This window comes from Coffea eugenioides, chromosome 3 (assembly GCF_003713205.1).
Source record: "Coffea eugenioides isolate CCC68of chromosome 3, Ceug_1.0, whole genome shotgun sequence".
Classification (NCBI taxonomy): domain Eukaryota; kingdom Viridiplantae; phylum Streptophyta; class Magnoliopsida; order Gentianales; family Rubiaceae; genus Coffea; species Coffea eugenioides.
Genome location: NC_040037.1, coordinates 4,964,203 through 4,991,745, shown reverse-complemented (window position 1 = coordinate 4,991,745; position 27,543 = coordinate 4,964,203). Strand labels below are relative to the sequence as shown.

The following is a 27,543-nucleotide window of genomic DNA, read 5'->3' as shown; positions in this document are numbered from 1 at the left end:
GTATAGTATAAAGATAAAGATGTCTAATACAAATGGAAGCTGATGGTGTTGTGATATGTATCTTTTTTCCATACATTTAATCTTTCAAATAAAGTTGGATTGTTCAATCGAGACCATTGTTCTGTTCAATAGTCTCGACAGATTGAATTTGTATTTTCTACGCTTTATGCTTATTTTTCATTGTTTTTATCGTACTTTATCTTTTTCTTCCGTTGATAACAATGCATATCTTTTTCTTACCTTTTGATTTCGAAGTTACTTCTTAGCATTAAGTTTATCGATATTGTTTGTTCAATCCATCCTAAATTTCAACTCACATGCCCTTAAGTTAAACATAAGAAATCTAAATATACCATTTGTTTGCTTAACTACTACAACTACAAATCATTATTTTGATCAAAACATGCATCTACAAATAATTAGAGGGGAAATTAATTTTCCTCATTACAAACACTAACTTGTATCAAGCAATTATCAAGTCTACGAAATTCAGTACAAAAATAACTGAGCATGTAAATATAGCCACTTGTCTATTCAAATGGCAATTTTTATCCACACACAAGATCTGGGTCACTTAACTATTGAACCGACGAATTGCATCAATTGCAATATAATTTTCAAAGTGGAACAATCATTCACACACTTGTTTATTGGATCACACAATTCAAGTGGATTAAGTACACTTGTAATCACATTTTATCAACAAATGACATGCATCAAGTGGGAATATAGAGTTACCCTGTACCTTGAGTTACAAAGTGCAATCTAAGAGCAAAATCTCTCCATACTTCACCCTCCTACAATAGCAAGCACAGACGCTTATTCACAATTTCGGTTGTTGAATGGAAGTTATACATCCCATAGACCAGAAAGCAAGAGCAAAATTCAGCATACATCTACAAACCCAACTATGATTTTGTGTAACAAAGCCATCTGAATCCATAATTTTGTATCTTAACAACAGCCATTATTGTAATCTACTTTACAAATTGACTAGCAAATACTGAAGAAGATAGGAGGTCTTCAAGTTACTCTTGTAACATTCACCCCAAATGATTTTTCACTTTTCACACTTTAATGGTCTCATCAACGTGTTGCAATTACTTATTCAAATAAGTGCCATTTGTTGCAAGAGCTAAACTAATGGTTCTTGAGCTTTAAGTATGAAGAAGACGGTCTTTTTACAGTTACAATTCAAGCATTCATCTTTACCTTTAGCGCACTAATATTGTCTTAAATGCATTTAATTTGCATAATCAATTTAGCTGAACATATTTGAGAGGAGTTCATTTCATTTTTTCTATGCACTTTGCTAAATCAATGGCGAAGCAGCCAAACCATTAGCCATCAAAGTTTACAGTAGGTAAACCATGCGAAATTAGCTAGCAGAAACTTGTGCACTGTGTGCTTTGCTTAATCAATGCTATTACAATTTTACCATTTCCAAAATGTCCCACAAACCTCAGATGAAAATCACCCAAATCATACAACAATTCCTATATATATATATATAAAGGATATTGGCACTCTTGAAAATGTTTGAGGCACTCCATCCTCCTTTCAAAGCCAAAATGGAGTGCTTTAAATTTTTTTGGTAATTCAAACATCATTTGTTTCTCAAATTTATATCCTAATTATGCTGATTAAATAATTGATCAATTGGTTGCAACGACCAAAGGAAAGGAGGGTTGTTGGGAATAGGAGGAAGAGGGGGAAAGCGGAAGAAGGAAGGAGTAGGAAGGGGCAATGGTAGCGATGGATGCAGTATGATGAGTGGTGGTAAAAGATTATATAAATTTTTTTTTAAAAAATATTCAATAAAATTTCAAATTTTAAAAACCCCCTAAAATAGTGAAGAGTTTTTAAAATATATAATCTACTTTTTTTTTTTGAAAAATACCTTCAAAAATACCTAATCGATACCATCCTAAATTTCCCTCACCCCTAAAATGGACCATGAACAGGTGGAACTGTGGGCATATAACCAATTAACCATGATTAGATTTCAAGAAATGAACCATCGTCAAATCCCTTAATTGTTTGCACTTTACGGTTAATCGTTTGGATTGGGGCCAGTTACTGTCAAAGTCAAAAATATTTTTTTCCCTTCTCCACAGCAGTCAAATTTGGTCATGACCGGCTGATTTGCTGATGTGGCTCGATCTAGACCGTAAAAAACCCGCCATGCATTTACCAACCGTCCTCGTCAAGGTCTCAACTGTCGAGTACTGTAAAATACACAGGCACAGGCAGAGTAGCGTAGCGGAGCAACCATGAAGATCATGGTAGCCATCAAACGGGTTATCGACTATGCCGTCAAAATCCGGGTTAAACCCGATAAGGTCAGTGAAGAGAGGAAAAAGAAATAGAAAACTATCTAAATTTTTTAAAACCAGCTCAATCCTAAATTCGTCCATTTTGCTTGTCAAATTCGATTGATTGTTATCATTTGCAGAGCGGTGTAGAGACGAATAATGTAAAGATGTCAATGAACCCGTTTTGTGAAATAGCATTGGAAGAAGCGCTCCGAATAAAGGAATCGGGTCTGGCTTCGGAGGTCATTGCTGTCAGCATGGGTCCGACCCAAGTTGTGGATACAATTAGAACCGGTTTAGCGATGGGTGCTGATCGGGCTATCCATGTGGACTATCCAGGAACTCTTTATCCTCTGTCTGTTGCAAAAATTCTTAAAGCCCTTGTTGAAATTGAGAAGCCTGGGCTGATTTTTCTCGGCAAACAGGTTTTTTTTTTGCTTTTCAATTTTTGGTCATCCGTTGTTTCATCTCGTAGTTAAAAAAATGCCATCTTTGTTTAGTAATATCCTGCTTTTCAGTTTGTTATTGGTTTTTTTTTTTAACAGGAGATAAGTTGAAGGATTGAAACGGGATTTTGGGGTATTTGACAAGAGTGTTTTTAGCTTCTTCTTTTTTTTAGAATGCTATTATTTTGATGGACTTCGGCTAATATATAGGTTCAAAGCGTGATGTTCTAAAATTTGATTGTGCTGAGTATGATTTCGTTAGCCAGGTTCTATTCCTCTTAGTTGTTTTGGATGCTTATTTTGATTTTTGGTAGATTGTTTACTCATTTAACTTTAAGCTGAATTTTGTTGTCTGAGTTCTTGGGCAAAGATTTTGGTTCTATGGGACTACCATTGATACCTTGGATTCAATTTTTGTTTGTTGATCAAGAAACATTTCGCACAATAACATTATACGAGCATGTTTGCTCTAATGATAGTGCAATTTTTTTTTTTTTTTTAAATAGCAAGTTGATGTTGAAGTAGAATAGTCTTGAAGTGGAGGGACAATCAGATAAGACTTTTCGCAATTGATTTATGGAGCGAAATGTTACTTGTAATCTTGTTGTCTGTGCTTTTAGATTGATTATTTACTGTTGCATAGAAAGTGGTTGTTCTTACTTTTGTTTCTTTTGCTAGGGGTGAATTTTAAGCACTTGTATATGTTTTCCATGTCAATTGGTGATCATAATTGAAATCATGGATTAAATTAATACATTTGCAGAACTTATAACTTTGTCTAGGATTGTAGTAGTTGATAATTATAAACTTTTGCAGGCAATTGATGATGATTGCAACCAGACAGGTCAAATGATTGCGGGGCTTCTCAAGTGGCCACAGGGGACCTTTGCTTCCAAGGTTGGCCTTGTTGCGCAATAACTCTTTGTTTGTATGTGCAGTTTTCTTGACAAGATGAACTTCTAGAATGCTTAGAGCAAAAAGAACTAGTTCTGGAATGCAATATACTGTGATGTTAGCTTTTACTTTTCACACACTTGTTTCCTTGCTTGATACTGACCCCCCCTCCACACACACACACACACAACAAAAAGTCTGGCTGTGAAATTTTTGGTATTCATCCATCATTGAGGCAGTAAACATGAGAATGCATGCTTTTCTGCTTTATATCCTTGTTCTCCATAATGTGCATCTCCTTCATTCTACTATACTTGAAATTATCTCTTTAGGCATTCTTGTTGTTGATGTCACCTTGTGCGGTACTTGCTGATTTATATCATTTCAACGCACTGATGCTTTTTTATTTTTCCCCAAGGTTGTACTGGACAAGGAAAAACAAACAGCTGTAGTAGACAGAGAGGTGGATGGTGGCCTTGAGACCTTGTGTTTGGATTTGCCGGCAGTGATCACGTGAGTTAGTTTTACTCTTCATTTCCCTAAAGCTGTGTTACCCAGGCTTTTCACTTTCCTGTCGTACCCGTGTTTGACTCTTTGTTTTGCACTCCTAGAGTAGCCATGTTGGTGGGACTTCCTACCCGAGTCTGGGTAGCATTGGCGCCTATATGCAAGCTTTGAGTATCAGCATAACATTATGTCAATTTTGGTGGACACAACTGACAATGTCTGATCGCGTTTATGGACTTAGGATATATATTGTATGAGAGGTCAAAATTGATGATGGACCCAGAAAAAAAAAAGATAGAAGATGTTGACCTTGAGTGTTAAATTCATCCACCATCCCTAGATGCTGATGAATATAATTTCCCTGAAGATTATGTATTACTCTGATTAACTCGACTTACCCCTTATACTGATGATATTTGAATCCTATGAAAATCCATTTTTTTTTACTCATAGGAATATGTGTTGCAGATGAAAAATGGAAAAAGCATTTTTTCTAGAATCTTAAATGGTTAATGAAAAGGAGTTCAAGCATTTTAAACTACAAAGATGGCATTTCAATCTTGATACAGTTCATTTCTCTTTTGCTGATAACTTACTTGAACAGGAATACGTATTTTCAACAGTAGATGCTGTAATAAAGTTGTTTTGTGGTTGATCAAAGAACAGTAATCTTGCCATGCAGAGATAGAATTCATGATTTAGCTAATTGGCCTGATGAATATAGTTTCCACAAAGGCGTGAACTAAATTTAGATTAAGGGTTTTGAGGTTGCCAAAGATGCAGATTGACTTATTCTTGTACTTCGGCCGTTTATAGTTTGAAGTTCCACTTTTTTGTTTTTTAACTTCACATCATTTGGGTGTGTATGCAAACGTCCTTGTTTTCTTCTATTGAAGTGTCAGCATTGGTGCTCTAGCATTTTTACTGTTCTTTGTGACAAATTGGAATTAGCTGCCACATGGTTGAATTGTGAGGTGATAACAGGAAATTTTCTATGTGAAAAATGAGCTGTTTATGAGTGGCTTGAGGATTATAATTTATACTTCTTTCTAAAGGACTATACACAATAGTTTCACATGACAAACGAAAAGCACATGTATGTCTGTGTGTGTGTGTGTGTTTTGTTTTCCCGCGGTTTTTTGTCCTAAAGGAGAAACTTGTGCTGTTTCTGTGAATCATTTTAGAGGAACTGACAGGAGTTCCAAAGGAAAGCTGAAAACACAGACTTGTCGTGATTCAGTTTGTTATGTTTATTCTTGTTTGTTTTCGATGGAGCATTTCTAGATTAGTGTGAAGAAAGAATTGCTGGCAGATCCTGAAGTGCATGACAGGTCACAGGTCGTGATCCTATGCTGATTATATCCTTTGGTTCTGCTCATGGAATCAGGGCATATTCTATCACAATTATAAAGCTAATCCATCATCGCTTTGAGCAGTTTCTGTACTTTAGAGCCTTTAACACAGATGAAGGGAAATCATTATACCGTTCAACTTCATATGAACCATGGTTGTGCGTGCCAACATTTTATCACTTGGTTTTGTCCTTGCTTCTGAACACTTGCATTACTTCTCCCTTCTGCAGTGCTGATTTGCGATTGAACCAGCCAAGATATGCAACACTTCCTAACATAATGAAGGCAAAGTCAAAGGTCATAAAGAAACTTACTCCAGAGGATTTGAAAGTCGAGATCAAGTCCGACATAGAGGTCGTTAAAGTAACTGAACCTCCCAAGAGAAAAGCGGGAGTTCTCGTATCCTCTGTAGATGAGCTGATTGACAAGCTTAAGAATGAAGCACGCGTCGTTTGATGATGTTAAATCGCTTTCCGCGACAGTAATTGGCTGAAGGCTCCGTCTTAAAATCTGAGGGCAGCAGTTAACAATCCTTTTTCTTCCTTCTTAATCAATCGTATCTTCTGTACAGTGAAAAGGTTCCGTTAAATGTGCAAGTTCTGTGATCTTAGATTTCTGGTAACAATTCTTCAATCTTTGTAGCCAGCCCCTTCATGGAATTATGATTTCCATGCAATCAATGGCATCAGATGAACTGGAAGCTGTTTTCCACTAAAAATCTGATCTCTATTTGTTCATCGAATAGTGCCTCTCTGTTGCTGCTGGCAAAATACCAATGCAGCTAGTCTTTGAGGAACATTCTTCTGTAACGTGTAAGAGGGCCAAAAAAACGAATACTGCTACTGTTATATCACAGGAGTCTGTTTGCTTTGAGATTAATCAGGCCATTCAACTTAGACCTTGTTTGGTAATCAAATTCAACACTTAAATTTAATCGTCTGACAGATAGATGGTAGACCAGATTTGCCTGCCTCATGGTGGCCAACCTTTTACTTCTAGAAGTTATTTTCCACATTGCCTACCCACCATTGGCGGGTGACCCTCTTTCTTTTAATAGTTGTTTTCCACATGCGAGGAAATAGTAGCAGTTGGAGTCGGAATTGTACAACTACAGGGCTGGGTGTAGAAGAATACCACACAAAGTGGGGTTTGGTGAACCTCATCCTCAGGAGAAAAAAAATATATGTTTTTTTGTTTGAACAAATCTTTTAGATGATTATGACCCTTAAGGAGAGAGTTGCCAAGAGCTGAAATGCTGCATAATATACCTACCAGAATACAATGCCTGCTGGCTGCTGCTTACCCTCCGTTTTCGCCCACTTTTGGATAGACCAAAACAATTAAATCATGCCAAGTTTTTAAAACTATTTTCATGGTTGACACTGGATTTTGTTTGAATTGCCATTTTTTTCTAAAAATTTTTTACACTTTTTATGAATATATTTTTTAATTAATTTTTTATTTCACATATATCATTTTATCATTTTATCTAATATATATCAAATCATTACAGTACTTTTTTTTTTTTAATAAAAACTCCAAAAAATAACAATTCAAAAGGGCACTTCTAAAATTAGTAAGTCACCAATTAATATGATGATTTGTTGGATGCCAATTAAACAAAATATTTAGATAAATTATTTCAGTTATTCCTATATCCGGACCTTTAAATCGTCATTATCAAAGATCCCACCCGTCACCTCACCACTGCGGCGACACTCAGTACCAAAGTCTTGTAAAGAGCACTAACAACGGAAGCCATCAAAATAGACCAGATTCTCCCACGTGTTTCATTCTCATTGGACAGCCTCCTCACCTACGAATCCAACCTCGTGACCCTCCATTTTTCGCTCTCTTCATCATTGTACAGCATCATTTACTCCCCTCTCTCTCTCTCTCTCTCTTTTCCACCCCGCTATTGAGTCCAATTCATTTCCCCAAAAAACAGAATCTTGCGTCAGCGCAACAGTCTAAATCAAATGAATGAATGAAAACTGAGCTGAGCCCACCAATAAAGAAGGGTCAAAAACCCCCCCAACGATTTGATTTTTCTTGATTCTTTGTAGTCTTAGTTGATAAAAATCTGGATTTTTTTTAAGCGTGGCAAAAATCACAGCTCGGTTGAGGAATTTAATCTGATTTTTGTCTAGATGGAGAGGAATAGCATTAATAATTGCTGTAATGCATGGGAGGATATTGACTTGATAGATATCAACAGTTTTATTGATGATGTTGGTTTGGCTAACACTGATGATCCTTATGCTTATTGGAATCAGCCTCAGCCACCTCAAAGGTAATCTTCATTGAATCCCTTTATTTGTTATTCTTCTTGTTTGGTTTTTATTTTGTTATATGGCACGCAATGTTGCATGTACTTTCGTGATTGAATTCTGATTTTAGGCCATGGAGATGCTGTTTCATATTGTTTTTAATGTTTCCGGGTTCTGGTGGCATGTTTTTTTTTGCGATTTTGTATAAAATCTGGCCTCTGCAATTTTATTTTTTTATCTTTTTTTTTTGAGCCTCTGCAATTTCATCTTGAGGAAGGAGACCTAGGGAAAAATGGGAAAAAGAGAAAAACAGGGGTTTTTGGGATTAGTTTGTGGGCTTTGGACTGATTGATGGCTTGTTAGTAGTGGACTTTATTAAGGAACATGTATATTAAATTATTAGGAATTAGTATGATTTAGGATTGGTATCTGGTTTAGTGCTTTCAAAGGTTGAGTCTTTTATGACTTTTAATGACTTCATCTGAGTTTTGTTTGGAAGTTTTGTAGCTGTACTTTGTTTTGGATTGAATGCAAATTGGAAAATAATAACAGAGCGGAAAAGAATTTATTGCATGCTTCTTTTTTATTCTTTTTTGTATATTCTTCTATAAGACTGATATGTGTGACTGGAAAGGTGTGCAACGGTGACGAGCCTCTTAGTTTTTAAGGATTTGCTTGCTTTTGCCTTAAAGTTAGTTGGGTGCTCCAAATATGACCTCGAAATGGAGGTTCAGGAGATGAAAATAACCTTCTTGGTCACGTATGAAGACAAGTGTCAGCATAGCTCACCATATGACCCTCGTCCACTGAGTTTGCAATTGTGCCGAATTTATCTCTGATAAAGTAGTGATAAATATGAGTAATAACTTGTTTTAGCGATACACTGTCTTTTGTCATTTTCCCTCTGGAATCTGCAAATTGGATGAATACTTTTTCCACGAGGTACGTCTGATCTTTATTCTTTTTCTACCCAAAAAAAAGTAGCTGCAAATATGAGTAATTATTTCTTTTGTCATTCTCCACCTGGAACCTGCTAATTGGATTTATGCATTTTCCACGAGGAATGCTTGATTCTGGAATGTTACTTTATGCATGTTTACTTGCTTGCAGCACTGGAGTGGAGCTTGATGCATCACTTACTTGTGCTACATCCCAAGAAAAGGAATGTGCGGAAGTAGAATGCCCGAGAAAGAGGTGCTTCACTATAGAATTGTGTTCTTTAGAATAGCTATTCGGTCCCTCTTCTCTGCAAGCTTATGAACTTGTACTGTCTTATCTTTTTAAGAAGTTTGATATTTATGTTGCTGAGAAAACACAAATTTTTCTGTTGACGTCATTGACTTGGTGCTTTCCTGTTATTGCTTTGTTTACTGAACCAGAACTAGTTTTATATCAGTTTACTGAAGCAGAATTAGTTATATGTCATGAGTTACACTTTTTTTATTTTCTTCTCTGGAATAATCTTGATATGCTTATGATAAATGCTTCTGATACTACAACTTGAATTTAAGATATTTGAGACGAGATTCCTTGTTGAATTGATTGGAGGGACTGCCCACAGTTATTAAAGGTACATGGTGCGCTGAGGCCTCAAGGTGAAGGGAAAAAAAAAAGATGTCAACACAAAAGCTAGTGCGGAGATCAGTAGAGAAAGGGGTGGATTATAATGAGCTGGGGGATGACATAATTGAAATCTTGATATATGGAAAAGAAATATGATTCTTTAATTAACTAGTTTGGAATTTGGCAAAAGATGATGAAGGGCATAAAAGGTTTTACTCTTTGTTTTGATGTACTTACAGTTGTTGAATAAAAGTTGGTCTTGTGGCAGATTGTAAATGTAGTTTCTGAATCTGTCTCACTTAAATGCAACTAAATCCATGATTTTCCACATTCTTAATGAAGTTTTTGTTAACGGATGATGAACAGGGGACGTGTTGACTCTTGCAGCAGACTTGGAAGCAAAGCTTGCCGTGAGAGATTAAGGCGAGAGAAATTGAATGACAGGTTATCCTATTAAGGAATGGTTCTTGGGAACAGAATTCTAAAACGTGATTTGGCAACTTTCAAACTTTCAAACTTTCTTCACTTCCAAACATGCAACTTTCTCGTTTTCTATAGTATTCATGCAGCCACTCGAAATCATCTCCCCTTAACCTCATTAAATTGTAACTCCTATGAAAGCTATTACAAAGATGCTTTATTTTTACTAGCAGTTGGTAAGCGGAAATCTTTTCTAATGGAAAATGCCTTTTCCTGTCCTCCTTGCAGGTTTGCAGAGCTTTGTTCTATATTGGAACCTGGGAGACCTATGAAAACTGATAAACTAGCAATTCTTGGTGACGCAATTAGAATTTTGAACCAGCTAAAGTCTGAAGCTCAGGAGTATAAAGAGATGAATGAGAAGTTGTCAGAAGAGATCAAGACTTTGAAGGTTAGCACAAGATGGTCCTATAAAACATTTGTGCGATGTTCGGTTTGTGTGTGGTAATATTGGGTATAAAAAATTGTTGAGCCTCCTGATAATGGAAAATGATATTGCGTAAGATAGCCACTGCTCTTTTCCTGTTCTTTCTTGAAGAGTTCCACCTTTGATTTTTGAGAATAGTTTGACCAAAGAGTTTGCTTCTAGTGGCAGACAAATGAGAATCATGTCTGTGAGGATCAAAATTATACAAAATGAATTGTAGGATCACTTGTATGACATGAGATTTTTTTTGTTGGTTCCTTTTCTTTCCTCCCATTGATACCACATGTTCTTTTGCAGCATGTGACATGAGATTTTTTTGTTGGTTCCTTTTCTTTCCTCCATTGATACCACATGTTCTTTTGCAGCATGTCTATTATTTTCCCCGCTTTAGTTTTTCATGTAGTTATTACATCTGTTCTATCTCTATGTTCAAAGTGAATTGGGGATAAACCCTTTGCAGTGTGATGTTGAATAATCACTACACAGATTATGATAACCTCTTTTTTAGTGTTTATTTTGCAAGTCCAAGACTAGATAGATTCTAATCCTTGGTGACATTTAGATTATCTCACTTCTTTTGTTTGTTATTCAATTTTGGTTTCTTCAATAATGGGAGGTTGGTTTTCAGAGCTTCTCTATATTGGTGTTGTCCAAAGTTCATAGGATGTTTTTCAAAAAGTAAAAGATCATACTTGTATCCTCAAAATGTTAAAAAGCAAAAGATCGGACAAATATTGTGGCCAGATTGACAAGATTATCTTCCACACTGTATTGTTTGATTCACAATTGAATGCTGAATTTCTGCTCGCTTTACAGCAGTTTTAGTTCTATTCACATGTAACTTTACTGTTGATTGGCATTATGATCAAAAGTTCAAAATCTAGATCTTGATTGCAGAATCTGCTCATATGTGGAGCTGGATCCATGTCTACAGCAAATTGAAAATGATAAAATTGGATCTGACCTGTATGCTCCAATAATACATATTTATGAAAAGTGTTAATGCATTCTGTGAAACTAATTTATGGAATAAGAGAGAAAATTTTCTGTATTTTGCAATTTTATCAACAAAAGACAATGGTAAAATATTTGAAGACCCACGCCAGTTATATAGGAAATCCATTTGGGGTCATTTCTATGTTATCTTGGACTATTTTACTCTGTCCAGAGATTATCAGGTCCTCAAGTCATGACTCGAAAACTTTCAGTGCCACTCTATATGCTTTCCTGCATCCCCTTTCCCCAGTGATGTAAAAGTAAGAAACAAAAGAAGTTTGTTGTATGCTCTTTTGTTCCCTTGTGGAATCCACTGTACACTATGTGTTTTGACTTTCTTTTCATCTCTGAAACAGGCAGACAAGAATGAACTTCGTGAAGAGAAACTTGTACTGAAGGCAGATAAAGAGAGGATGGAGCAACAACTGAAAACCATGGCTCTTCCACCTCCAGGGTATATGGCACCTCATCCAGCGGCTTATCAACCTGGATTAAACAAGATGCCTGTTTTCCCTGGTTATAGTTTTGTGCCAATGTGGCAGTATCTCCCACCATCTGCCCGTGATACATCTCAAGATCATGAGCTCAGGCCTCCTGCTGCTTAACATGCCTGCAAGAAGGCATACAGCATATTTAGAAGCTTTGTTATGCAATTGAGCAACACCCTGCACCCTTGCATTTGTAAATATTTATGACATGTCCAGTTGCCTTTTTTATGTTATTTCCTTCTTTTGACCAGCACCTTCAGTCTCTCATCAAGGGCTACATTGATGATGATGCGAAAAACAATTAAATTTGTTGGACGTGATGTTTTTAGAAGTTTCCTTCTTATTTCGTTTGCTTCTAGTGCTTTAATTTCTCATTAAATGGTACAAATTTATACAAATTTAAGGCATTGCTGATAAACTTACATATTGACCTGACTGGGAAAAGTTGATAGGGTTCAGATATCTCGAAAGTAGTATAACATCATTACTTTGTGAAGGTAAACATGAAACAAGAATACAGTAAGGCTTGAGAGACATTGTCTACTTGACATTGATGATCACAATCCTGACTTGGGATGCTTAGATTTTCAGGGATTTGGACGGACCATTTTGTGATACATTGAGGTTACATTATGGCAGGTTCGCTAAAAACCCCTCTCTCGGTTCCCTTCTCTACCTCCCCAGCCCATCGCCAGTGCATAGATTATGGTGCAAGAAAAGGAAAAATGGAACAAAGCAGAGTAGGCATGACACAGCAGTACTTATGTTCAGAATTAAGCAAGATCTTTCATTTCATGTGTGAGATAGACTAGCTCATATGGGCAAAAATTATCAGGAGGTTATTCAGATATTGTGCCATGAAAGTCTTTTATTCTCTTTGGCTTCTTGAGATAGAATATGTTGAAGAGATTTGCTTCATTAAATTGTAAAATTCCATTTTTTTTTTTGGAAGCCTCCATTGTCGAAGTCTCTTTCCTGTACTTGATGCTCTATCTTCCTTCTAGCATTTGAATCATCTGTCTGTGCTATAACAGCGTGTAATTATTTTTTTCCCTGGAGGAAGTGGAGTAATCTTAAGGTTCTCCGTTTACGTATTTTGCCTCTGAAGAGAAGTTTAGCTTCTTTGGGTCTTCCAGCTGTGGGATGCCCTCCTCATCCGCGGACATTGGTGCTTCATGGTCATTTTTTTTGCCCCACAGCAACAAATAAAGACCAAAAATCACAATAACTCCACCCACTATGCTGAAAATGACGAATATTAGGAGTTTTTAGAATGTAAAATTGGAAGCTCGATTGTCATTAAGATTGTCGTTATGCAGATAATGGTGCATTAGGATGCTTTGCAGTGTGCAAAATAGTTGATTGGTCTTTAACTTACCTGCCTAGGTACAACTTTTCTCCAAGAACAAAGTAGGCCAGAATTGCCACCAATAATGTCGAAAGTGGATTAAACATTGTCACAAAAACCGGTCCTTTTTGTCCAGTGCACCACAGCTGAATCAAGGTCACCATACCAGAAATGACAACCCCCTGTACTAAGACACAAAAAGTTAAAAAGAAACGAAGCATTATTAAGAAAATCTGCAATTAGATCATTGATCATTGTAGCCTACTTACTCCATATATGGTAGACCAGAAATCAATGTTGAAGCCAATCGTCCAATCAGCTCTCTTGTGATGTGCAATAACTGTAAATACTGCTGATTGAGCAGCTCCAACAAAATTCATCCATGTAGTCAGCGACAATTGTGCTGGATACCTTTTCAATGTGTATGCCTGCCAATATTCATTACCACAGATGAACATGATGTTCTATACAATAATAACATTCACAGATTAGTCACATCACATGCAGCAAGAACATCAGTAAGAGGTAGGGCCAACAGACCTGCATTATATACCATATGGACCATGTTATGCAGCTTGATACAGTTAAAACAGATCCCTTCAGCCAATCATCCTGGATGACTGTGTTGCCTCCTTGCAGATGGATGATAGGGCGCCAGAGATTCTTCAGTATAGGCCCCTTGAATAAAGTCATGGTCATGACACCAGCCAAGGAAACCAAAGTTCCGAGTACTTTGGCTATACCACGAGGGTTTCGAAGTTCGATGACCTCCAGCCTGCAAGATCAGGTTCTTTCTCAAGATTCACGAATGAAATGTTGTCACGATTTTCTTCATTTCTTTTCATAAATTTAACTTTATTTTTTCTAACAATACCTGAGGATAACTGCTAGTACAAAAGTCACGGAAGCTATGGTGTTGATCATTGATGCAAGAAATGTAGGAGAGGTGAACTTCAAGCTTGCAAAATACATGTTCAAAGTCAAACTGACTCTGCAAATGAATTATTGAACGAGTGTTACTTAAACTGCTGGACAAAAAAGATGAAAGAGTATTGAGCTATGTATGTAAACTTACCCTAGAAGAGAGAGAACAAAAATCTCCAGGAAAAGAGCTACCGTCAACTTTGGCCTTATTTTTCTGCATATCAATATTGCTCTATCAATGCTTATGAAAAGTTTTGGTGTGTTTGTAACTTGTAAGCAACAGGAAGCAATGTTGATTGATTTACCTTTCAAGAAAGTACGCAAAAGGCAGCATCATAATTCCTGCCAGTGTATGTCTGTAAGTAATGTAAACATGAGGATTCATGCCATGATCAAACGAAGCTTCTGTTATAAAATACAGAAAAGAATAGACAATCTGCGCAAAAACCATAAGAATGTGAGGCTGAAAACGCCTGCTGGTGCCCACAAGGGAACATAACTTCATTGCCATAGCAAAGGAATGTTTTCTACTACTATAGAAACTGAATTGGCTGCTTAGCATGCCAGTTAATATAGAAAAGGAACATTGGAGAATTGGGTTTTGATTCTTATAGCATGTTTATGATATGGTGTCATGTTGTGGATCATATCCCCACGGACAGCCAGACTGTAAACTGAAACAGGAACAGATTCAAAGGAAAGAAACTGAGAATAAAAACAAAAATATTCCCTTGAAATATATGCTTATATGCGCGTGATTCTTTGAAACTTGACTACATATAAACAATTCAAACGTGTTACTTTTAACTCTTCGCTTCTTTTCGAAATTTATTTTTGCTTCTTATGTAAATGGTTAGTGCCGTTTGCTAAGTACTTTATATGACCAAAAATTGGATCACACTCATCCCTCATTTTCTGCCAAGTGCTTTTAGCTTCTTATGTATGTGGTTAGTGTTGTTTGTTTCTGCCAAGCACTTACCCCCTTCCTTACCGGGCTCGGGACTAAAAGACTTTTTGCTTCAAGACCACAAATTGGATCACACTCATCCCTCATTTTCTGGTAGTTGGCACACTATTTTCATATTCATCCCTCCTTTTCTGCTATTGCATGCATTGACAAGGGGTCCCAAAATTTGCATACATGATCAACTCAAGATATTGGTATAATAAAAGGTAATTGATTGACGTGTAGTTCACTGAGTTTTGGATAACAGTTATTTGCCAAAAAAAATATTTGCTTATATCACAAACACGTTTTCTAATACACTCTTTTATCTTCCTAATTACGTTTTCATTTTATATAAGTTTACAGTAATTATTTCAAATAATTTCCTGTCGAAACACACTCAAAAGATAGAGGGGTTCAAAAATTTGATAGTGTAGTTCACTAAAAGTTTCCCAGGTGGGACGTTGTTGATTGACTTGATTCTGTTTTGCCGTTGCAGAGGAGGTGTATTGGTGACACTACAACCCAGGCAATTCCATGATTACTTGGCTAAACTCGATTTATTATCAATGGGACTTGAATCTATTACAAATACCATGCAGAACTCACCACGAGGTATCTTTTTTCCTTCCTATTTCTGTTGAGTGTGGTTTTCATATTCATTTTTGTCATTTTTTGGTGGCAGCCGCAAAGAGGAGTTCATGATCACGCCAAACTTTTATCTCCCCTCAGCTGTTTTGGCCCAAAACATGAAAGAAATTAGCTTTACTGGTGCGTCTTCCATTACTTGTTACCATTTCGTACAAAAAGAAAAAGAAAGGGGCTAAAGTTAGAGTGATGGTGAAGGATTTAATATTAAGGAAAAAGTTAGTGGAGGAGGTTGGTCTCGTTTGGAATAGAGCATATTATAACAGACGGTATGTATAGAGTACGTACTAAATTATGGCATCTTGGAATATTATTTATCACTACAAGATGACAGAGAATAACAAGCACATTCTTTTCTGGATATGGAAGTATTCATCTGGTGTCCAATGGTACTAATAGTTTTCTCATCTAATGATCCGGGCTGGGCAATCCTGATGTAGTTATTCGCTAAGAAGAATTTCCCAAACCGGAAGTTACATATTCTTGGTAATGCTACAGACTGTGAGGCATCTTTTCGTCCAATCAGAATGTTTGTTAGATTTGCCAGATTCTACTGGGAATTCTGGGCAGGATTTGATGATTCCTTCTGCAGACAGCCATAGGAAGAAAACTGAAATTTTAACCTTAGCCAACTATTCATTTTCATTTTCAAGATGGTATCTCATGGTTTTGGTCAGTTGTCCTAGCTCTACTATTCCCTTAAATGATACTTATCAGTAAGGTTTCGGTCCATTATCCCTTGAAAACCAATTGAGGACCAGTTTGATCTGTGATGGCCCTGCTTTTTGTCATCAACTTCTTCATCTTGGCAGTTGAGAGGGGCATGAGATCAGGAATCTTATTTCCTCCGAGTCTCATTGCAGCAGAAGGAATCCAGCAAATCTATTCTCTCATGTAAATGGCTAAAAAGCATTTCCAACCAAGATTCTTGTTCTTTTTTTTTTTTTTCATTTTTCAAAAGAAATGATCCACCTCACCAATTTACTCCCACTTCATAGAATATAAATAGGTGACAAGATCAGACATCAAACTGTTGACATTGACAAGCAATAATTTTCATTCATACATCATCAAGAAACAGCTTTTTCATTCATAGAACCTGTGATCATCGTAAACATGCTAACAAGGGACAAGACAGCTAATTAACTCAGCATGTTCTAGCAACATGGGTTATTTACTCAAAATTTGGGGTTTTTTAAAAGAAAATTAAACTAATATTGATGGATTTATTAGCTTTACAAAACCAGAAAACTCAATCTTTAGACTTTAAGTCAGAACAATCTTAATCAGAACTACAGAGTTCAATTGCAGAAACATTCAAAGCAATCCAAAAGAATTATCCTGATAATCACTAGGGACCAATGTTAAACATAAATCATGATTAAGAGTACCCAAATAGTTTTTGGATCTTCCAACATGATTCCAAATGTGGAAACTCGTGAAGCATCATACCGCCTTCTTCTTAGATGTGCTGTAGAGTCAACTTTGACTACATCTCAAAGCCCTATCAATCAGCGTATAAAAATTTGTACAGAGACTCCCTGCCAAAAACTATAGGAAAAGGCCATGGTTGCAATTCGATTCCTGCACTCATTCATGGTGGGGCTGGTTCTATTTGTGGAGTCACCATGAGATAGGGGAAGAGACTGAATTTTTTTTTTTGAAGTCCATCTTTAGAAGATGGACTTGTCAACTACACTTGTTTCGAAAAACTATTAAATCAATCATTATATATTTAACTGTAACGGAAAGCATAAGGTGGAACTTCAAAAATTAAAGGCCAGCCTCTCTTATGCTAATATGAGCCAAGTTCTTATAGACTCTATAAAACAGAAGATTGCCAAGCAGTCGTCTTGAAGGAACCTTTCAAGAAACAGCCAGTTTTCTATAACAGAACCACAGACCAACAATTATAGACTTTCACATGACAAAATTTGCAACAGCTGAATTTTAAAGATGTGAAGACAGATAAATGGTTCATCCCCAAACAAAAAACCTAGTTTTGAATTTCTTATTCGAATTCGATAGCAAGTTATTGTACGATCCACCGAGTCATGAGGAAAGCAAAATTGTTTCAATCCGAGTTTTCTTTCATTACAACTACAGTTTGACGTGTTTGATGTGAACACAGAGCTTGTGTGAAGCATCCTTGTATCGTTTTTCCTTCCCTATATTTTCTTTATATTCACACTTCAAAGGTCATAAAAGAATCTTACTGACTAATTACATACCCGTAACCCCAGTTGGCAATTAGCCTAACCTGTTGCCAAAAGCCAAAACATGATTATAGAGGATATGGCTATTGTTATCCAACACAGAAAGGCCAAAGCCACAGCCATTTGGAACTTTGTGCATTCTTCCCCAAGACTACACCTTCCCATGTCACCGAAGTATAAGACAGTAACACCGGCTGAAGAAGCTGCTGCTGAAAGCGATAGTGTTGCTGTGACCTATAACAAAAGGAGAAAAGGTTATCCATAAAGAAGAACAGAACGTCCTTTTTGCTTCGAAAACCAATGAATACATATGTATACTGACCCAATCACCAACAACAAATAGGCTCACTAAAACAGGTTTATGGGGAATCTTCTTCCTAGCCATGGCATAGCCATCCAACAAAGCAAGTCCAAAGCTCCAGATGAGTTGCAAACCCATTGAGGCAATTAAGTAGCTGTAATAACAAGACAAGCTGAGGCACCATCCTAAAATTTTATTATGTTATACTAACACATTTGCAATTACTCAAGGGTATGCCAGCCACATCAGAGATCCTAACATAACATAAATAACAAAAATGTCTATTTTGAAATACAGTAAATATGTGTGTTAAAAAGCTCTTTCTAATTCTTTGCTCAGCTAAACATTTGGATGAGATAATAATGGAATGTGAATTGAAACTAAACTTTGGGCCTAAACTAAATTTTACATAAGTTTTCAGAATACGGAGATAAGACCAATAGGTCAACTAAGCTAGAAAACCAATTATGAAGGTGTACAAATACACACTCTAGAAAGCCCCATGACTTATATTTGAAATATATGAAACAAACAGAGATCTAAAATGTCTTAAGGACATAGGAAAAGGGCATGCTAAAGAAGAATCCAGTTGAACAACAGGAATGGGATCTCACTTTCTTCTCTTTTCTTTCTTTCCATTTTAACGTTGTTCCTGTCTTCCACTACTTATCTTCTTCCTTATTAGCTGTTCTTTTAGTAATAAATATCTGTAGCTGTAAAGGTTTGTTTGAGGAGGACTTTATTAAGAGTTACCCATGAGACCCAACCAGCAGCAGTAAAGAGGTAAACTCTAGCAAGAGAAGGTACTATTGAAAAATAAATATGAAAGAGTTAAACTCTAGCTAGAGAAGGTACTATTGAAAAATAAATATGGATTTCATTACAAATGCTCCAAAACATTCTACTTGGCTCTCTTTCAAGGGAAAGGATCACATGCCAAACTGTAAGGAACAGACTTTGCAGTACTGTCTCAGATAATTGGTTGAGACTCTTTGAATTCAGCACAACTGTCTTAGCAAGGTAACAACAGTGGAGAGGCCTAAAGAGACTAATGATTTCTCTGTCAATTTTTTGAATCCCCTGCTGTAAGATTAATTTAGGTTCAAGGGTAAATTAATGGTTCGAGGGAAATTTACAAATCTAGATTACCAGTCTGCATAATCTGCAGTATGCTTTTCATTCAGATTACTCTTGTCAATCACAGAATAGATAAACCAACTTTTTACAGATGAACAACATTCCACATTGTAGTAAAAAATCAGGAAATAGATGCTCTAGTTTCACCTCAGCAGGAAATACAGTAAACTTAGACCTCCATGATTCATAAAGTCCTATTGCCCAGCTCCTCGGGCAGCCTCACATAATCTATCAGTCTTTGAGAGAATCAGAGAAGGATAGATTTTTACAGGACTTCAAATTTTGGGTTGTAGCATATAACGCAAAACAGAGACAAGCAAGGTTTCTCCTAAGAAGCTAAGCAGAAGATTAAGTCTTGTCCCATTTCCTAGAACAAGAGAATAAATAAAATGTGCTTTGGTTGTATCACACATAGCTTTTGGTAAGTTGCTACTTCAGTTGATTTTAAACTTTGAAAAAGATTTCCGTACTTCATTCAGCAAAAGAATGGCTCAGTTTAGGAAAAATGGTCGTTTTTTGAAAGTAGCAACCTGTTTGATGATATCTAATCATCAACAGCTCCACACTGAAAATCAATGCCAACCTACAAAAACCAAACCGATCACTCAGTCTTTTGCATAACCACCTCATAAAACCACTCTCTTTGAAGCCAATTTATTTAATCCTGTTCTCAACTATGCACTCAATTCCAGTAAATCAGATCACCTTAAAATTGGTCATCATCATTAATCCCAAAACCAGTCAAATGAAGCAATTACTAACAAATACACTCCTAAATAGACAACTAATTCCCAGCCATCAGAGCACAGTTGCTATTAAACTAAAAAGCTAAAGATGCTTAAAGAATATATAGTGTACAAGATATGAAGCTCAGTTGAGACATGGAAAGAAGGAAAACCAGAAAGCTGTGACATTGAAGAAGGATTCTGTGGTTGCCATAGAAGTAATTGAACCAGCTGCAAAGAAACACTGGGCTACTCTCAAAACAAAACTAGTCAAAGTACCAGGAGTCCCTGCAAAATCCTTCATTATCCCTCCTTACTCTTATCAAATTTCAGAATCTTGAAGGGCTAGCACAACCATTAAGTCAATCATCCAAAAATGTACTTCCTGATAAACAACACTGGAAAAATCATTACTTGCGATCTTCTGTAAGCTGAAGAAACCAGAAAATGTTGAAAAAGAGAGCCACCTTAATTTCCTCCCCAGCAAAAGGCAGAATACTGGGATTTTGCAGTAGTTATGTTTTTCTGCAGGAGCAAGCCAAAAAGTTCAGATCTTTTTGTTGACCCACTTTCAGTTCTGATACAGGCAGCAGAAGTCATCCCCAGTTAGGAGGGAATGATCAAAGAAAATCCCTTCTTTTTGTGACAAATTCTTTTCTTCCTTCCTTTTCTCTTCTTCCTTTTTTTTCCTTTAGAAAAAAATGACATAATGGAAATTCGCTTAACGCTTATTGGTGTAAGAGCAAATTGCTGTTTTAGTCCCCGCAGTTTCATCACTTGATAGTTTTGTCATCTTGATTCCCAAATTATTTTTATTCGAATTTTATTTTCCTAATGGGGGGAGAAGTAAACTATAAGAAGCAAGGTTGAAAAAAGGGGAGATTTGATGATTCTCAAGTTATTTGTAGTAAGATAGTACTAATATAGTCCACTTAACAAAACAAGCCTATATGAAAGTAATTCTAACACTAATGAGTATATTACTGTATGCGACAAGAGTTTTGTAACATAATAAAATGATAAATACAAATAATTTTGATCAATTTGCTTATTCGTAAGGTGCTAATATCGTCCATGTGGCATAATTATTGCTTCCAATCTCTACATTAGTTTCTCCAAAAGTCTTTTGAAGTGTGCTACTGCTACATTGAGGTTCGCCAAATTAAAACGTGAGGGACTATGATGGAATACGTGCAACAGCAAAGAGACCAAAAGCAGTACTAGAGCACTCATTTTGCTTCATTTCTTGTTCGATTGTGGGATGAGTCTCTCACCAGCCGATCCCATCTCTTTGTTAATTTTGTTCAAAATTTTTGTCCAGTAAACTGATATTGGTATCCTTCAGATGGGTAAGGGATGAAATTAAGAGGTTAGGGACAGAAAAAGAAAATGCCAATCTTGCCATGGTTTTAAAGAAAATAAAAAAGGTGTAACAGAGCAATGATGAAATACGCAAGTTAACCGGTAGCTGGAACAATCATTTGCCAATTGTCAAGGAGAATTAAATGTCCACCGGACCCAGCATGTGATGGTCAAAGCTAGCGTGAGAAGCGGAGATGGTTGGCAGTTGGCCCTTAGCATTGTCCATAGTCAATGCTCGATTGAACTGGCTTTGGTGGTGCAGTCCAATTTGGAGCTTGTTTTAGTGCATATACTTTGTCTGAAGATTTGTGGGCATTTAGTCAGGGTACCCTGATATGAATGTATTCTGTTTTCATTTATTTTTTAAGTACTACATAAAAAGTGCTTGCACAAACCTTCGTTTCCCTCTAGCTCTTTTTTCTGTTATCACAAGGACTTCTCACCAAACAATGGAAGACAACGTTCACTGAGTTTGCTTGCACTGATCAACCTCGTCTTTATATGTTTGTTTCATTTTCTATCCACATCATTGATGGGAAGCAATTTGCACCTCAGAAAAGAACAAGAAAACAGGCGGGCCAGCATCTACTCAACGTGAAATTATGTATCATCTGCATTGGAAGCAAACATAAACACATAGGTCTACCCAATGTTACACAAGGAGAGACAGAATTCTCCAGTCTCAGCTGCCAAACGTAATTGACAAGGCTAGGATTCAATTTTTCTTCAGTAGGCGAAACTGAAACAACTAAACCACGAGTATTCTTCATAATTATCATTTTATATTCAGTAGCTTCTCATTCATCATAAGCTTCAATTTATCTAGTTGAAACTGTAAATGCAGGTAAAAGGTATTCTTCCCACCCCCCCCCCCCCTTTAAATGCAGGTAAAGAATTACTCTAGTAAAATAGCCATTTTAGAAGTTCAATTACAGGAATATGTTATTTCATACGTTCTCGAAAAGATGCTGAGATATGCCAATTCAATTAGTTAAGGGTACTAGTTCATGACTTCATGTTTAGGCTACACGTTTTATGAATCTATACATCTTTTGCGACTGCTTTCCACTTTCTCAATCTGCATAATTTTGTAACTTATTTATTCTCATTGATGATAATCAACGAAGAAGCAACATATTAGCAACAGGAATGTGATGTTCTCTTGCAAAACAATGCTGCAGGAGATACAGAAGTGCAGATTATTCTTTAACTCTTGTGGACACTGCTGCTCAGATCTTAAAATTGTCAAGGCCTGACTTGTCAATTGGCCTTGAGAATAAGCCACTTATATATTCTTTAACTGTAAACTCCCTGTAAACTGCAGGGGTTTCATCTGATGTCAACTCTTTGGCAGGACCATAGATCTTTTCAGGCACAGCAACACCGATGAAAAAGCATGCCACTGAAATCCTAGGTCCTATTCTGTTTGCAATCACTCTGTGCTCCCTACTCTTAAACTTGTCGTTCGATACAATCTGACCAATATTTGGATTGAAAAGTGTTAGTTGCCGTATTAGATTCATTTCAGAGTTGGGGGGTTTAATTAATGTAGATGCTAAATTATCTTTTGGAGACCTACCTGAAGAAGATCTGCAATATTGACTACCAAACCTCCTGGGATTGGAGGCACATCTGTCCAATTGTTATCATGCAAGAATTGAAGGCCACCAATATGATCTTGTAGAAGAATGGTAAGAAAAGCAGGATCTGTATGCCTGTTAACTCCCAGAGTTAGGTCTGGCTCAGGGCACGCTGGATAGTAGTGGCACACAAATGACCGGCCCCTTGCGCACTCCATGGCTCTTAGGTTGTTGAGTTCCATGCCAAGAGCTTCTGAGAGTAACTCAAATAGTGTTTCTGCCAGCTTGGTTACATGATTTATGTAATCCATTGCTGAACTTCTGCAATTTGATATACAAGTACGAAGGAGATTTGTTATAGCTGGAATCTTGATGCCTTTGAATGAAAGTCAACTAGTAAAATGTGTCAAGGAAATTGGTGATTATGCAGAAAAATGGTATACCTGCAAATCTCAGGCAGTTCATCAGGTACAATTTGATTATAGTACAGCAAATTGATGGTCAAAGTATCCCTCCAATTGACAGATCTTGAATGATACAGATCAATATTGCTATCAAATCTTACCTTTCTCATCCGATCACGAGAATAGTACTCTTTCTTCAGCTCTGCATCTTGTTCATGAAATTTGCGGGTTCCATCTATCATTCCATCCAAGACACTGGATGGAATTCCATGATTAACCACTTGGAAAAATCCCCATTCCTCTGATGCCCGCCTTAATCCATCCACGATACTCTTGAGCTGATCATCGATTTCTATGCCATTGAGATCTATTACTGGAACTTTTGCCTGGGAATGGCCATGGTTCAACTCCTCAACAAGCTCATCCGGTGGCCGAATGAAGATTTTAGGAAGACTAGTAACTCCAGCATCAACTAGTCCTTTAACCCCTGCTTTTGTATCATCAAAGGCCTTCAGATCTTTTATTCTACCATCATCTACACCTGATTGAGTTGTAGTCTCTTTGACACTTGACTCATCCATACTTTAGACTGCAAACTGTATAATGGTACCTGCAAAGTGCCCTATCTAGAACTTTTATGTCATAAGCTCATAAGCTTTCACTAATATAAACTGACTCAAATTGCTTTGAAGCAGAAAATTAATAATTGGATTACAGTGCTTTACGGAGGGAGTACCTTATCTACAAGTCTTTGACATTCTTAATAACTTTGAAATATATTAAGTGTTTTTTTAAAGAAAAACCATTGAAAAAGAACTCTTCTACTCACCTTATTTAAGGGCCAATGCCCAGCTGTGGAGGGCATTGACCATCCAATGTACTGACACAACTTGTATGGTAATCTCATTCAACTTTCAGACAATGGGACAATGGTTCATATCAAGTGAGCAAAGAAAGAAAATTCCTTAATGGAAGCCCTCAAAACATAAAATATTCAGGCCTTTATAAGAAAGCAAATTATTCAACATAGGTCTCAAAACAAAAATATTCAGGCTATCAAGAAGGGAGAAAAAAATTTAAGGAAAACAAAAGATTCTCTTTTTGTTTTAGTATTCAATAGCTAGCGTTATCCTTTCCGGTTTTTGTCATTGCAATGTTATTGCCTCTTATCAAGTGTTTCTAGTAAAGTTTTCTCCCATTTCCACACACTATTATTACATTCTACTGTCTTGGTGTGAAAATTACAAATGAAGTTGTCCCAAGTTTGCAGAAAGCTAAATGATGGGACGGAAGGATTACATAGTTTTAGTAGTTTTTCTAATTTCGAAATTTCATCAAATAAAAAGAGAGAGAAAAAGGAAGGTGTGTTCCTAGTCGAGTTTTGATGGGTGTTTTTCAGTAGCTCTAGATTAATTAAGCCAATTGAATTGACTAGTGATTTGATTTTGGATTTTGAATTCTGTAGTGAATAGGACTAAAGATAATCATCAACTAGGCTGATCGGATAATTGTTCTGCACTTTTTATGGTTATTTCTTGAAAGTGCAAGAAATCTCACTTTGTTTACAGCCATGAGCAACCTTGCTTTTCAATTTTTTTAAGCCACCATTAACTTGTACTTCATGGAAGGCTCATTTTTCAACCAGGTGCATGATCTATGAGTGTGTGAATATCAGTTTCTTCTCAGAATACTTAAATTGCAAATTATGATTCCCAAAAACGAAGTTCAACTTAGCAAAATAAAGGCAGCACGAACGGTGCTGCTATCTTGGAAAACAGAGATTTAGGAATGACAAAACAAGTACAAGTACACATGACATGGTCCTTATTAGTGTAATGTGTTCCACATAGAGTATGGAATAGAGCTATGGATTTGCTGGCTCATCAGATTTTCAGTTTCTGAAGGCGGGACTTATCAAGTGAATTTGAGTAGAAGCTCTTGAGATACTCTCCAACTTGGAATTCTTTGTAGAGTGCTGGACATTCTTCTGAAACCAGTTCTTTGATTGGACTGTAGATCTTTGGAGGTGCAATTACACCAGAAAAAAAGCAAGCAATTGATATTCTAGGTCCAATACGGTTTGCCAGGACTCTGTGCTCTGCACTCTTAAACTTGTCATTCGAGACAATCTGACCAATATTTGCATTTAACAAAGTTAGTTGCCAGATTAAAAAAGGGAGGGCTGGGACTTGGGAGGGGTTATGATTATTAACAGAGTCACATTAAATCCTGCTTAAACAAACCTGAAGAAGATCTCCAATGTTAACCACCAAACTTCCTGGGACGGGTGGCACGTCTATCCACAGGTTATCGCGCAGGACTTGGAGGCCACCGATTTGGTCTTGAAGAAGAATGGTAAGGAAGGACGGATCTGTATGCCTTCTAGTTCCTAGAGTTTTGTCTGGCTCTGGGCATGCTGGATAGTAGTGCAAAACAAAATTGCGGGCTTTTGCACATTCCATGGCATTTAAGTCATCTAGTTTTAGGCCAAGAGCTTCTGATAGCAACTCAAACAGAGTTTCTCCAAGCTTGGTTACATGATCCATGTAATCCATGACTGCATTTCTGTCATTTGGTATAGGAATGCCAATTAGACTTCTCGTATGCAGAAAATAAAATATAGATAAAGAGGACAATCCTAGCAAATTTAATAGTTGACAAGATTATGAAGGGAAGCTTACTTGCAAACCTCAGGCAATTCATCAGGTTCAACTTGATAAGTAGTCATCAGATTAATGGTCAAAGTGTCTCTCCAAGTAGCAACATTTGATTGATACAGATCAATATTGCTAGAATATCTCACTATTCTCGACAGATCACGAGAATAGTACTTTTCCTTCAGTTCAGCATCTAGCTCATGAAACTTGCAGGTGCCATGTACAATTCCATTCAACAGTTTTGCTGGAATCCCATGATTTGCCACTTGGAAAAACCCCCATTCCTCCGATGCTCGCCTTAGTGTATCAACAACACTCTTCCTTTGATCATGACCACTTTGTATGCCACTGAGGTCTATCACTGGAAATTCTGCCTGGGAACGGCCAAGGTTTAGCTCCTCCAGGAGTTCTTCAGGTGGCCGAATGAAGATTTTGGGTAGACTTTTGGCCCCTGCATCAACAAGTCCTTTCACGCCAGCTTTCGAATCATCAAAAGCCTTGAGCTCTTTGAAGCGATCACCATCTGCAGCCAAATGATTTGCAATATCTTTGGCACTCGAGTTATCCATCCTTTCCAGGTCAAAGCAAATCAAGCTTTTCTCAAACAAGATTTCTTTGATAGTTCCAATTCGGGCTTCAAGTATATATACTTCTTCATTACAGCCTAACATGTTAACTGTCTACAATACGGTACAATTCGAACCATAGTACTGAATAGACATATTTTTTTAAGTGTTTCCGGGCGGCCACTGATTAGAAATATTCTGTCAAATGCATCATCAGTTGCAGAAGGCATTTTTAATTTCCGTTGAAAACTACGGCAGCTTTGACAATTCTTCAGGTGAAAAACTGCAGTAAGGAACGAAGCCGATTAAAGTTATTCATGATCGTAACGCGAAGTAAGGAATTTTACAATGTCAACCAGTTCTTGGTTCTTTAACATAAACCTTAATTTTAGGATCTTCCTTTGGGATTTTCAAATGAAAATCATGAGTTTGAGGACTCTAGTAAACTCCACTCACTTCTAGCATAAATTGCAAGAAACCCTATGAATAGAAACGGGCTAGATTGCACTGCCTAAAACAATTATCGCTCCCATTGAATCTTCCAGTTTGACTACTTGAATGTCTTGAGCAATCAGGGTATGTCCATTTTTCCTGTTTTGAATTCTTGTTTGTCCTTTCCTTTATTTTTTTTGTTTTGTTTTTCTTTTTAAATGTCTTTTCTATGCTTAAAACTAAAGCAGATGAATCTAGTTTTGCCAACAAAATGTTTTTACCACAATAGGGGATACTCCATATGAACTGTGAACGGAAATAATTTCTTATGTTTTTCAACGCCCTTGAGAATATAGGACTATGAATATATTCGAGTCGAGTTTGAGTAGTGCATTACTCGAATTCGGTCTGAGTTAAAAAACTGAGTTTGAACTTAAGCACGTCAAGTTTTTTGAAGTCGAGCCTGAACACAACGTCAATTCACCTTACTCGAGGTCAAGTCTAATTGAACTCACCTAATAAGAATTTTAAAGATAGGATATAATTGACACTTCACACT

At 36.8% G+C, this 27,543-nt stretch overlaps 6 protein-coding genes across 9 annotated transcripts; 2 read left to right on the top strand and 4 right to left on the bottom strand.

Moving 5' to 3' along the window:
• Positions 1-2,195: 2,195 nt before the first annotated feature.
• On the top strand, positions 2,196-6,393 carry LOC113765470 (electron transfer flavoprotein subunit beta, mitochondrial). 2 transcript variants are annotated; one of them, XM_027309665.1, is made up of 5 exons: positions 2,196-2,342; positions 2,456-2,740; positions 3,578-3,658; positions 4,074-4,168; positions 4,272-4,600. In XM_027309665.1, the coding sequence occupies exons 1-5, from the start codon at positions 2,274-2,276 to the stop codon at positions 4,417-4,419; spliced, it is 678 nt and encodes a 225-aa protein (XP_027165466.1). In that variant the 5' UTR covers positions 2,196-2,273; the 3' UTR covers positions 4,420-4,600. The 2 variants fall into 2 exon arrangements, with proteins under 2 accessions (XP_027165466.1, XP_027165465.1); XM_027309664.1 differs by lacking the exon at positions 4,272-4,600 and adding an exon at positions 5,745-6,393 and having other exon boundaries at positions 2,205-2,342.
• Positions 6,394-7,403: 1,010 nt separating this feature from the next.
• Positions 7,404-12,092, top strand: LOC113765679 (transcription factor bHLH104-like). Its single transcript, XM_027309917.1, has 5 exons — positions 7,404-7,807; positions 8,895-8,978; positions 9,714-9,791; positions 10,056-10,218; positions 11,607-12,092. Exons 1-5 carry the CDS (start codon positions 7,665-7,667, stop codon positions 11,853-11,855), a joined length of 717 nt encoding a protein of 238 aa, XP_027165718.1. The 5' UTR covers positions 7,404-7,664; the 3' UTR covers positions 11,856-12,092.
• A 419-nt stretch (positions 12,093-12,511) lies between these two features.
• Positions 12,512-14,556, bottom strand: LOC113765447 (WAT1-related protein At5g07050-like). 2 transcript variants are annotated; one of them, XM_027309629.1, is made up of 8 exons: positions 14,459-14,536; positions 14,316-14,366; positions 14,162-14,224; positions 13,961-14,077; positions 13,627-13,861; positions 13,356-13,514; positions 13,117-13,268; positions 12,512-12,980 (listed from the first exon to the last, which is right to left on the bottom strand). In XM_027309629.1, exons 2-8 carry the CDS (start codon positions 14,345-14,347, stop codon positions 12,812-12,814), a joined length of 927 nt encoding a protein of 308 aa, XP_027165430.1. In that variant the 5' UTR covers positions 14,348-14,366; positions 14,459-14,536; the 3' UTR covers positions 12,512-12,811. The 2 variants fall into 2 exon arrangements, with proteins under 2 accessions (XP_027165430.1, XP_027165429.1); XM_027309628.1 differs by having other exon boundaries at positions 14,316-14,556.
• Positions 14,557-17,472: 2,916 nt separating this feature from the next.
• On the bottom strand, positions 17,473-20,633 carry LOC113764600 (CASP-like protein 5B3). 2 transcript variants are annotated; one of them, XM_027308548.1, is made up of 4 exons: positions 20,451-20,633; positions 20,157-20,381; positions 18,143-18,275; positions 17,473-18,054 (listed from the first exon to the last, which is right to left on the bottom strand). In XM_027308548.1, exons 2-4 carry the CDS (start codon positions 20,285-20,287, stop codon positions 17,860-17,862), a joined length of 459 nt encoding a protein of 152 aa, XP_027164349.1. In that variant the 5' UTR covers positions 20,288-20,381; positions 20,451-20,633; the 3' UTR covers positions 17,473-17,859. The 2 variants fall into 2 exon arrangements, with proteins under 2 accessions (XP_027164349.1, XP_027164348.1); XM_027308547.1 differs by having other exon boundaries at positions 20,157-20,368.
• A 1,781-nt stretch (positions 20,634-22,414) lies between these two features.
• Positions 22,415-24,077, bottom strand: LOC113765573 (deacetoxyvindoline 4-hydroxylase-like). The gene is made up of 3 exons (XM_027309800.1): positions 23,369-24,077; positions 22,925-23,246; positions 22,415-22,820 (listed from the first exon to the last, which is right to left on the bottom strand). Exons 1-3 carry the CDS (start codon positions 23,908-23,910, stop codon positions 22,575-22,577), a joined length of 1,110 nt encoding a protein of 369 aa, XP_027165601.1. The 5' UTR covers positions 23,911-24,077; the 3' UTR covers positions 22,415-22,574.
• Positions 24,078-25,212: 1,135 nt separating this feature from the next.
• Positions 25,213-26,657, bottom strand: LOC113765058 (1-aminocyclopropane-1-carboxylate oxidase homolog 1-like). Its single transcript, XM_027309110.1, has 3 exons — positions 26,011-26,657; positions 25,573-25,894; positions 25,213-25,458 (listed from the first exon to the last, which is right to left on the bottom strand). The coding sequence occupies exons 1-3, from the start codon at positions 26,655-26,657 to the stop codon at positions 25,213-25,215; spliced, it is 1,215 nt and encodes a 404-aa protein (XP_027164911.1).
• Between the last annotated feature and the right edge of the window lie 886 nt (positions 26,658-27,543).

Bases quoted from the DNA above. Each gene is read 5' to 3' on its own strand.
- LOC113765470 (XM_027309664.1), top strand. From the start codon at position 2,274: ATGAAGATCATGGTAGCCATCAAACGGGTTATCGACTATGCCGTCAAA. The intron at 2,343-2,455 runs GTCAGTGAAGAG...TATCATTTGCAG, and splicing joins TCCGGGTTAAACCCGATAAG to AGCGGTGTAGAGACGAATAA. The intron at 3,659-4,073 runs GTTGGCCTTGTT...TTTTTCCCCAAG, and splicing joins AGGGGACCTTTGCTTCCAAG to GTTGTACTGGACAAGGAAAA.
- LOC113765679 (XM_027309917.1), top strand. From the start codon at position 7,665: ATGGAGAGGAATAGCATTAATAATTGCTGTAATGCATGGGAGGATATT. The intron at 7,808-8,894 runs GTAATCTTCATT...ACTTGCTTGCAG, and splicing joins CAGCCTCAGCCACCTCAAAG to CACTGGAGTGGAGCTTGATG. The intron at 8,979-9,713 runs GTGCTTCACTAT...GATGATGAACAG, and splicing joins GTAGAATGCCCGAGAAAGAG to GGGACGTGTTGACTCTTGCA.
- LOC113765447 (XM_027309628.1), bottom strand. From the start codon at position 14,521: ATGGCAATGAAGTTATGTTCCCTTGTGGGCACCAGCAGGCGTTTTCAG. The intron at 14,225-14,315 runs GTAAATCAATCA...ATTGATATGCAG, and splicing joins TTTGCGTACTTTCTTGAAAG to AAAAATAAGGCCAAAGTTGA. The intron at 12,981-13,116 runs GTAAGTTAAAGA...CGTCATTTTCAG, and splicing joins GAAAAGTTGTACCTAGGCAG to CATAGTGGGTGGAGTTATTG.
- LOC113765573 (XM_027309800.1), bottom strand. From the start codon at position 23,910: ATGGATGAGTCAAGTGTCAAAGAGACTACAACTCAATCAGGTGTAGAT. The intron at 23,247-23,368 runs GTATACCATTTT...ATCAAATTGCAG, and splicing joins GAACTGCCTGAGATTTGCAG to AAGTTCAGCAATGGATTACA. The intron at 22,821-22,924 runs GTAGGTCTCCAA...AATATTGGTCAG, and splicing joins ATATTGCAGATCTTCTTCAG to ATTGTATCGAACGACAAGTT.
- LOC113765058 (XM_027309110.1), bottom strand. From the start codon at position 26,657: ATGTTAGGCTGTAATGAAGAAGTATATATACTTGAAGCCCGAATTGGA. The intron at 25,895-26,010 runs GTAAGCTTCCCT...ACCAAATGACAG, and splicing joins GAATTGCCTGAGGTTTGCAA to AAATGCAGTCATGGATTACA. The intron at 25,459-25,572 runs GTTTGTTTAAGC...AATATTGGTCAG, and splicing joins ACATTGGAGATCTTCTTCAG to ATTGTCTCGAATGACAAGTT.
- LOC113764600 (XM_027308548.1), bottom strand. From the start codon at position 20,287: ATGAAGGATTTTGCAGGGACTCCTGGTACTTTGACTAGTTTTGTTTTG. The intron at 18,276-20,156 runs GTTTTCCTTCTT...TTGTTATTACAG, and splicing joins TTCAATGTCACAGCTTTCTG to CTACTTAATTGCCTCAATGG. The intron at 18,055-18,142 runs GTCAGTATACAT...CTTTTGTTATAG, and splicing joins TATTTGTTGTTGGTGATTGG to GTCACAGCAACACTATCGCT.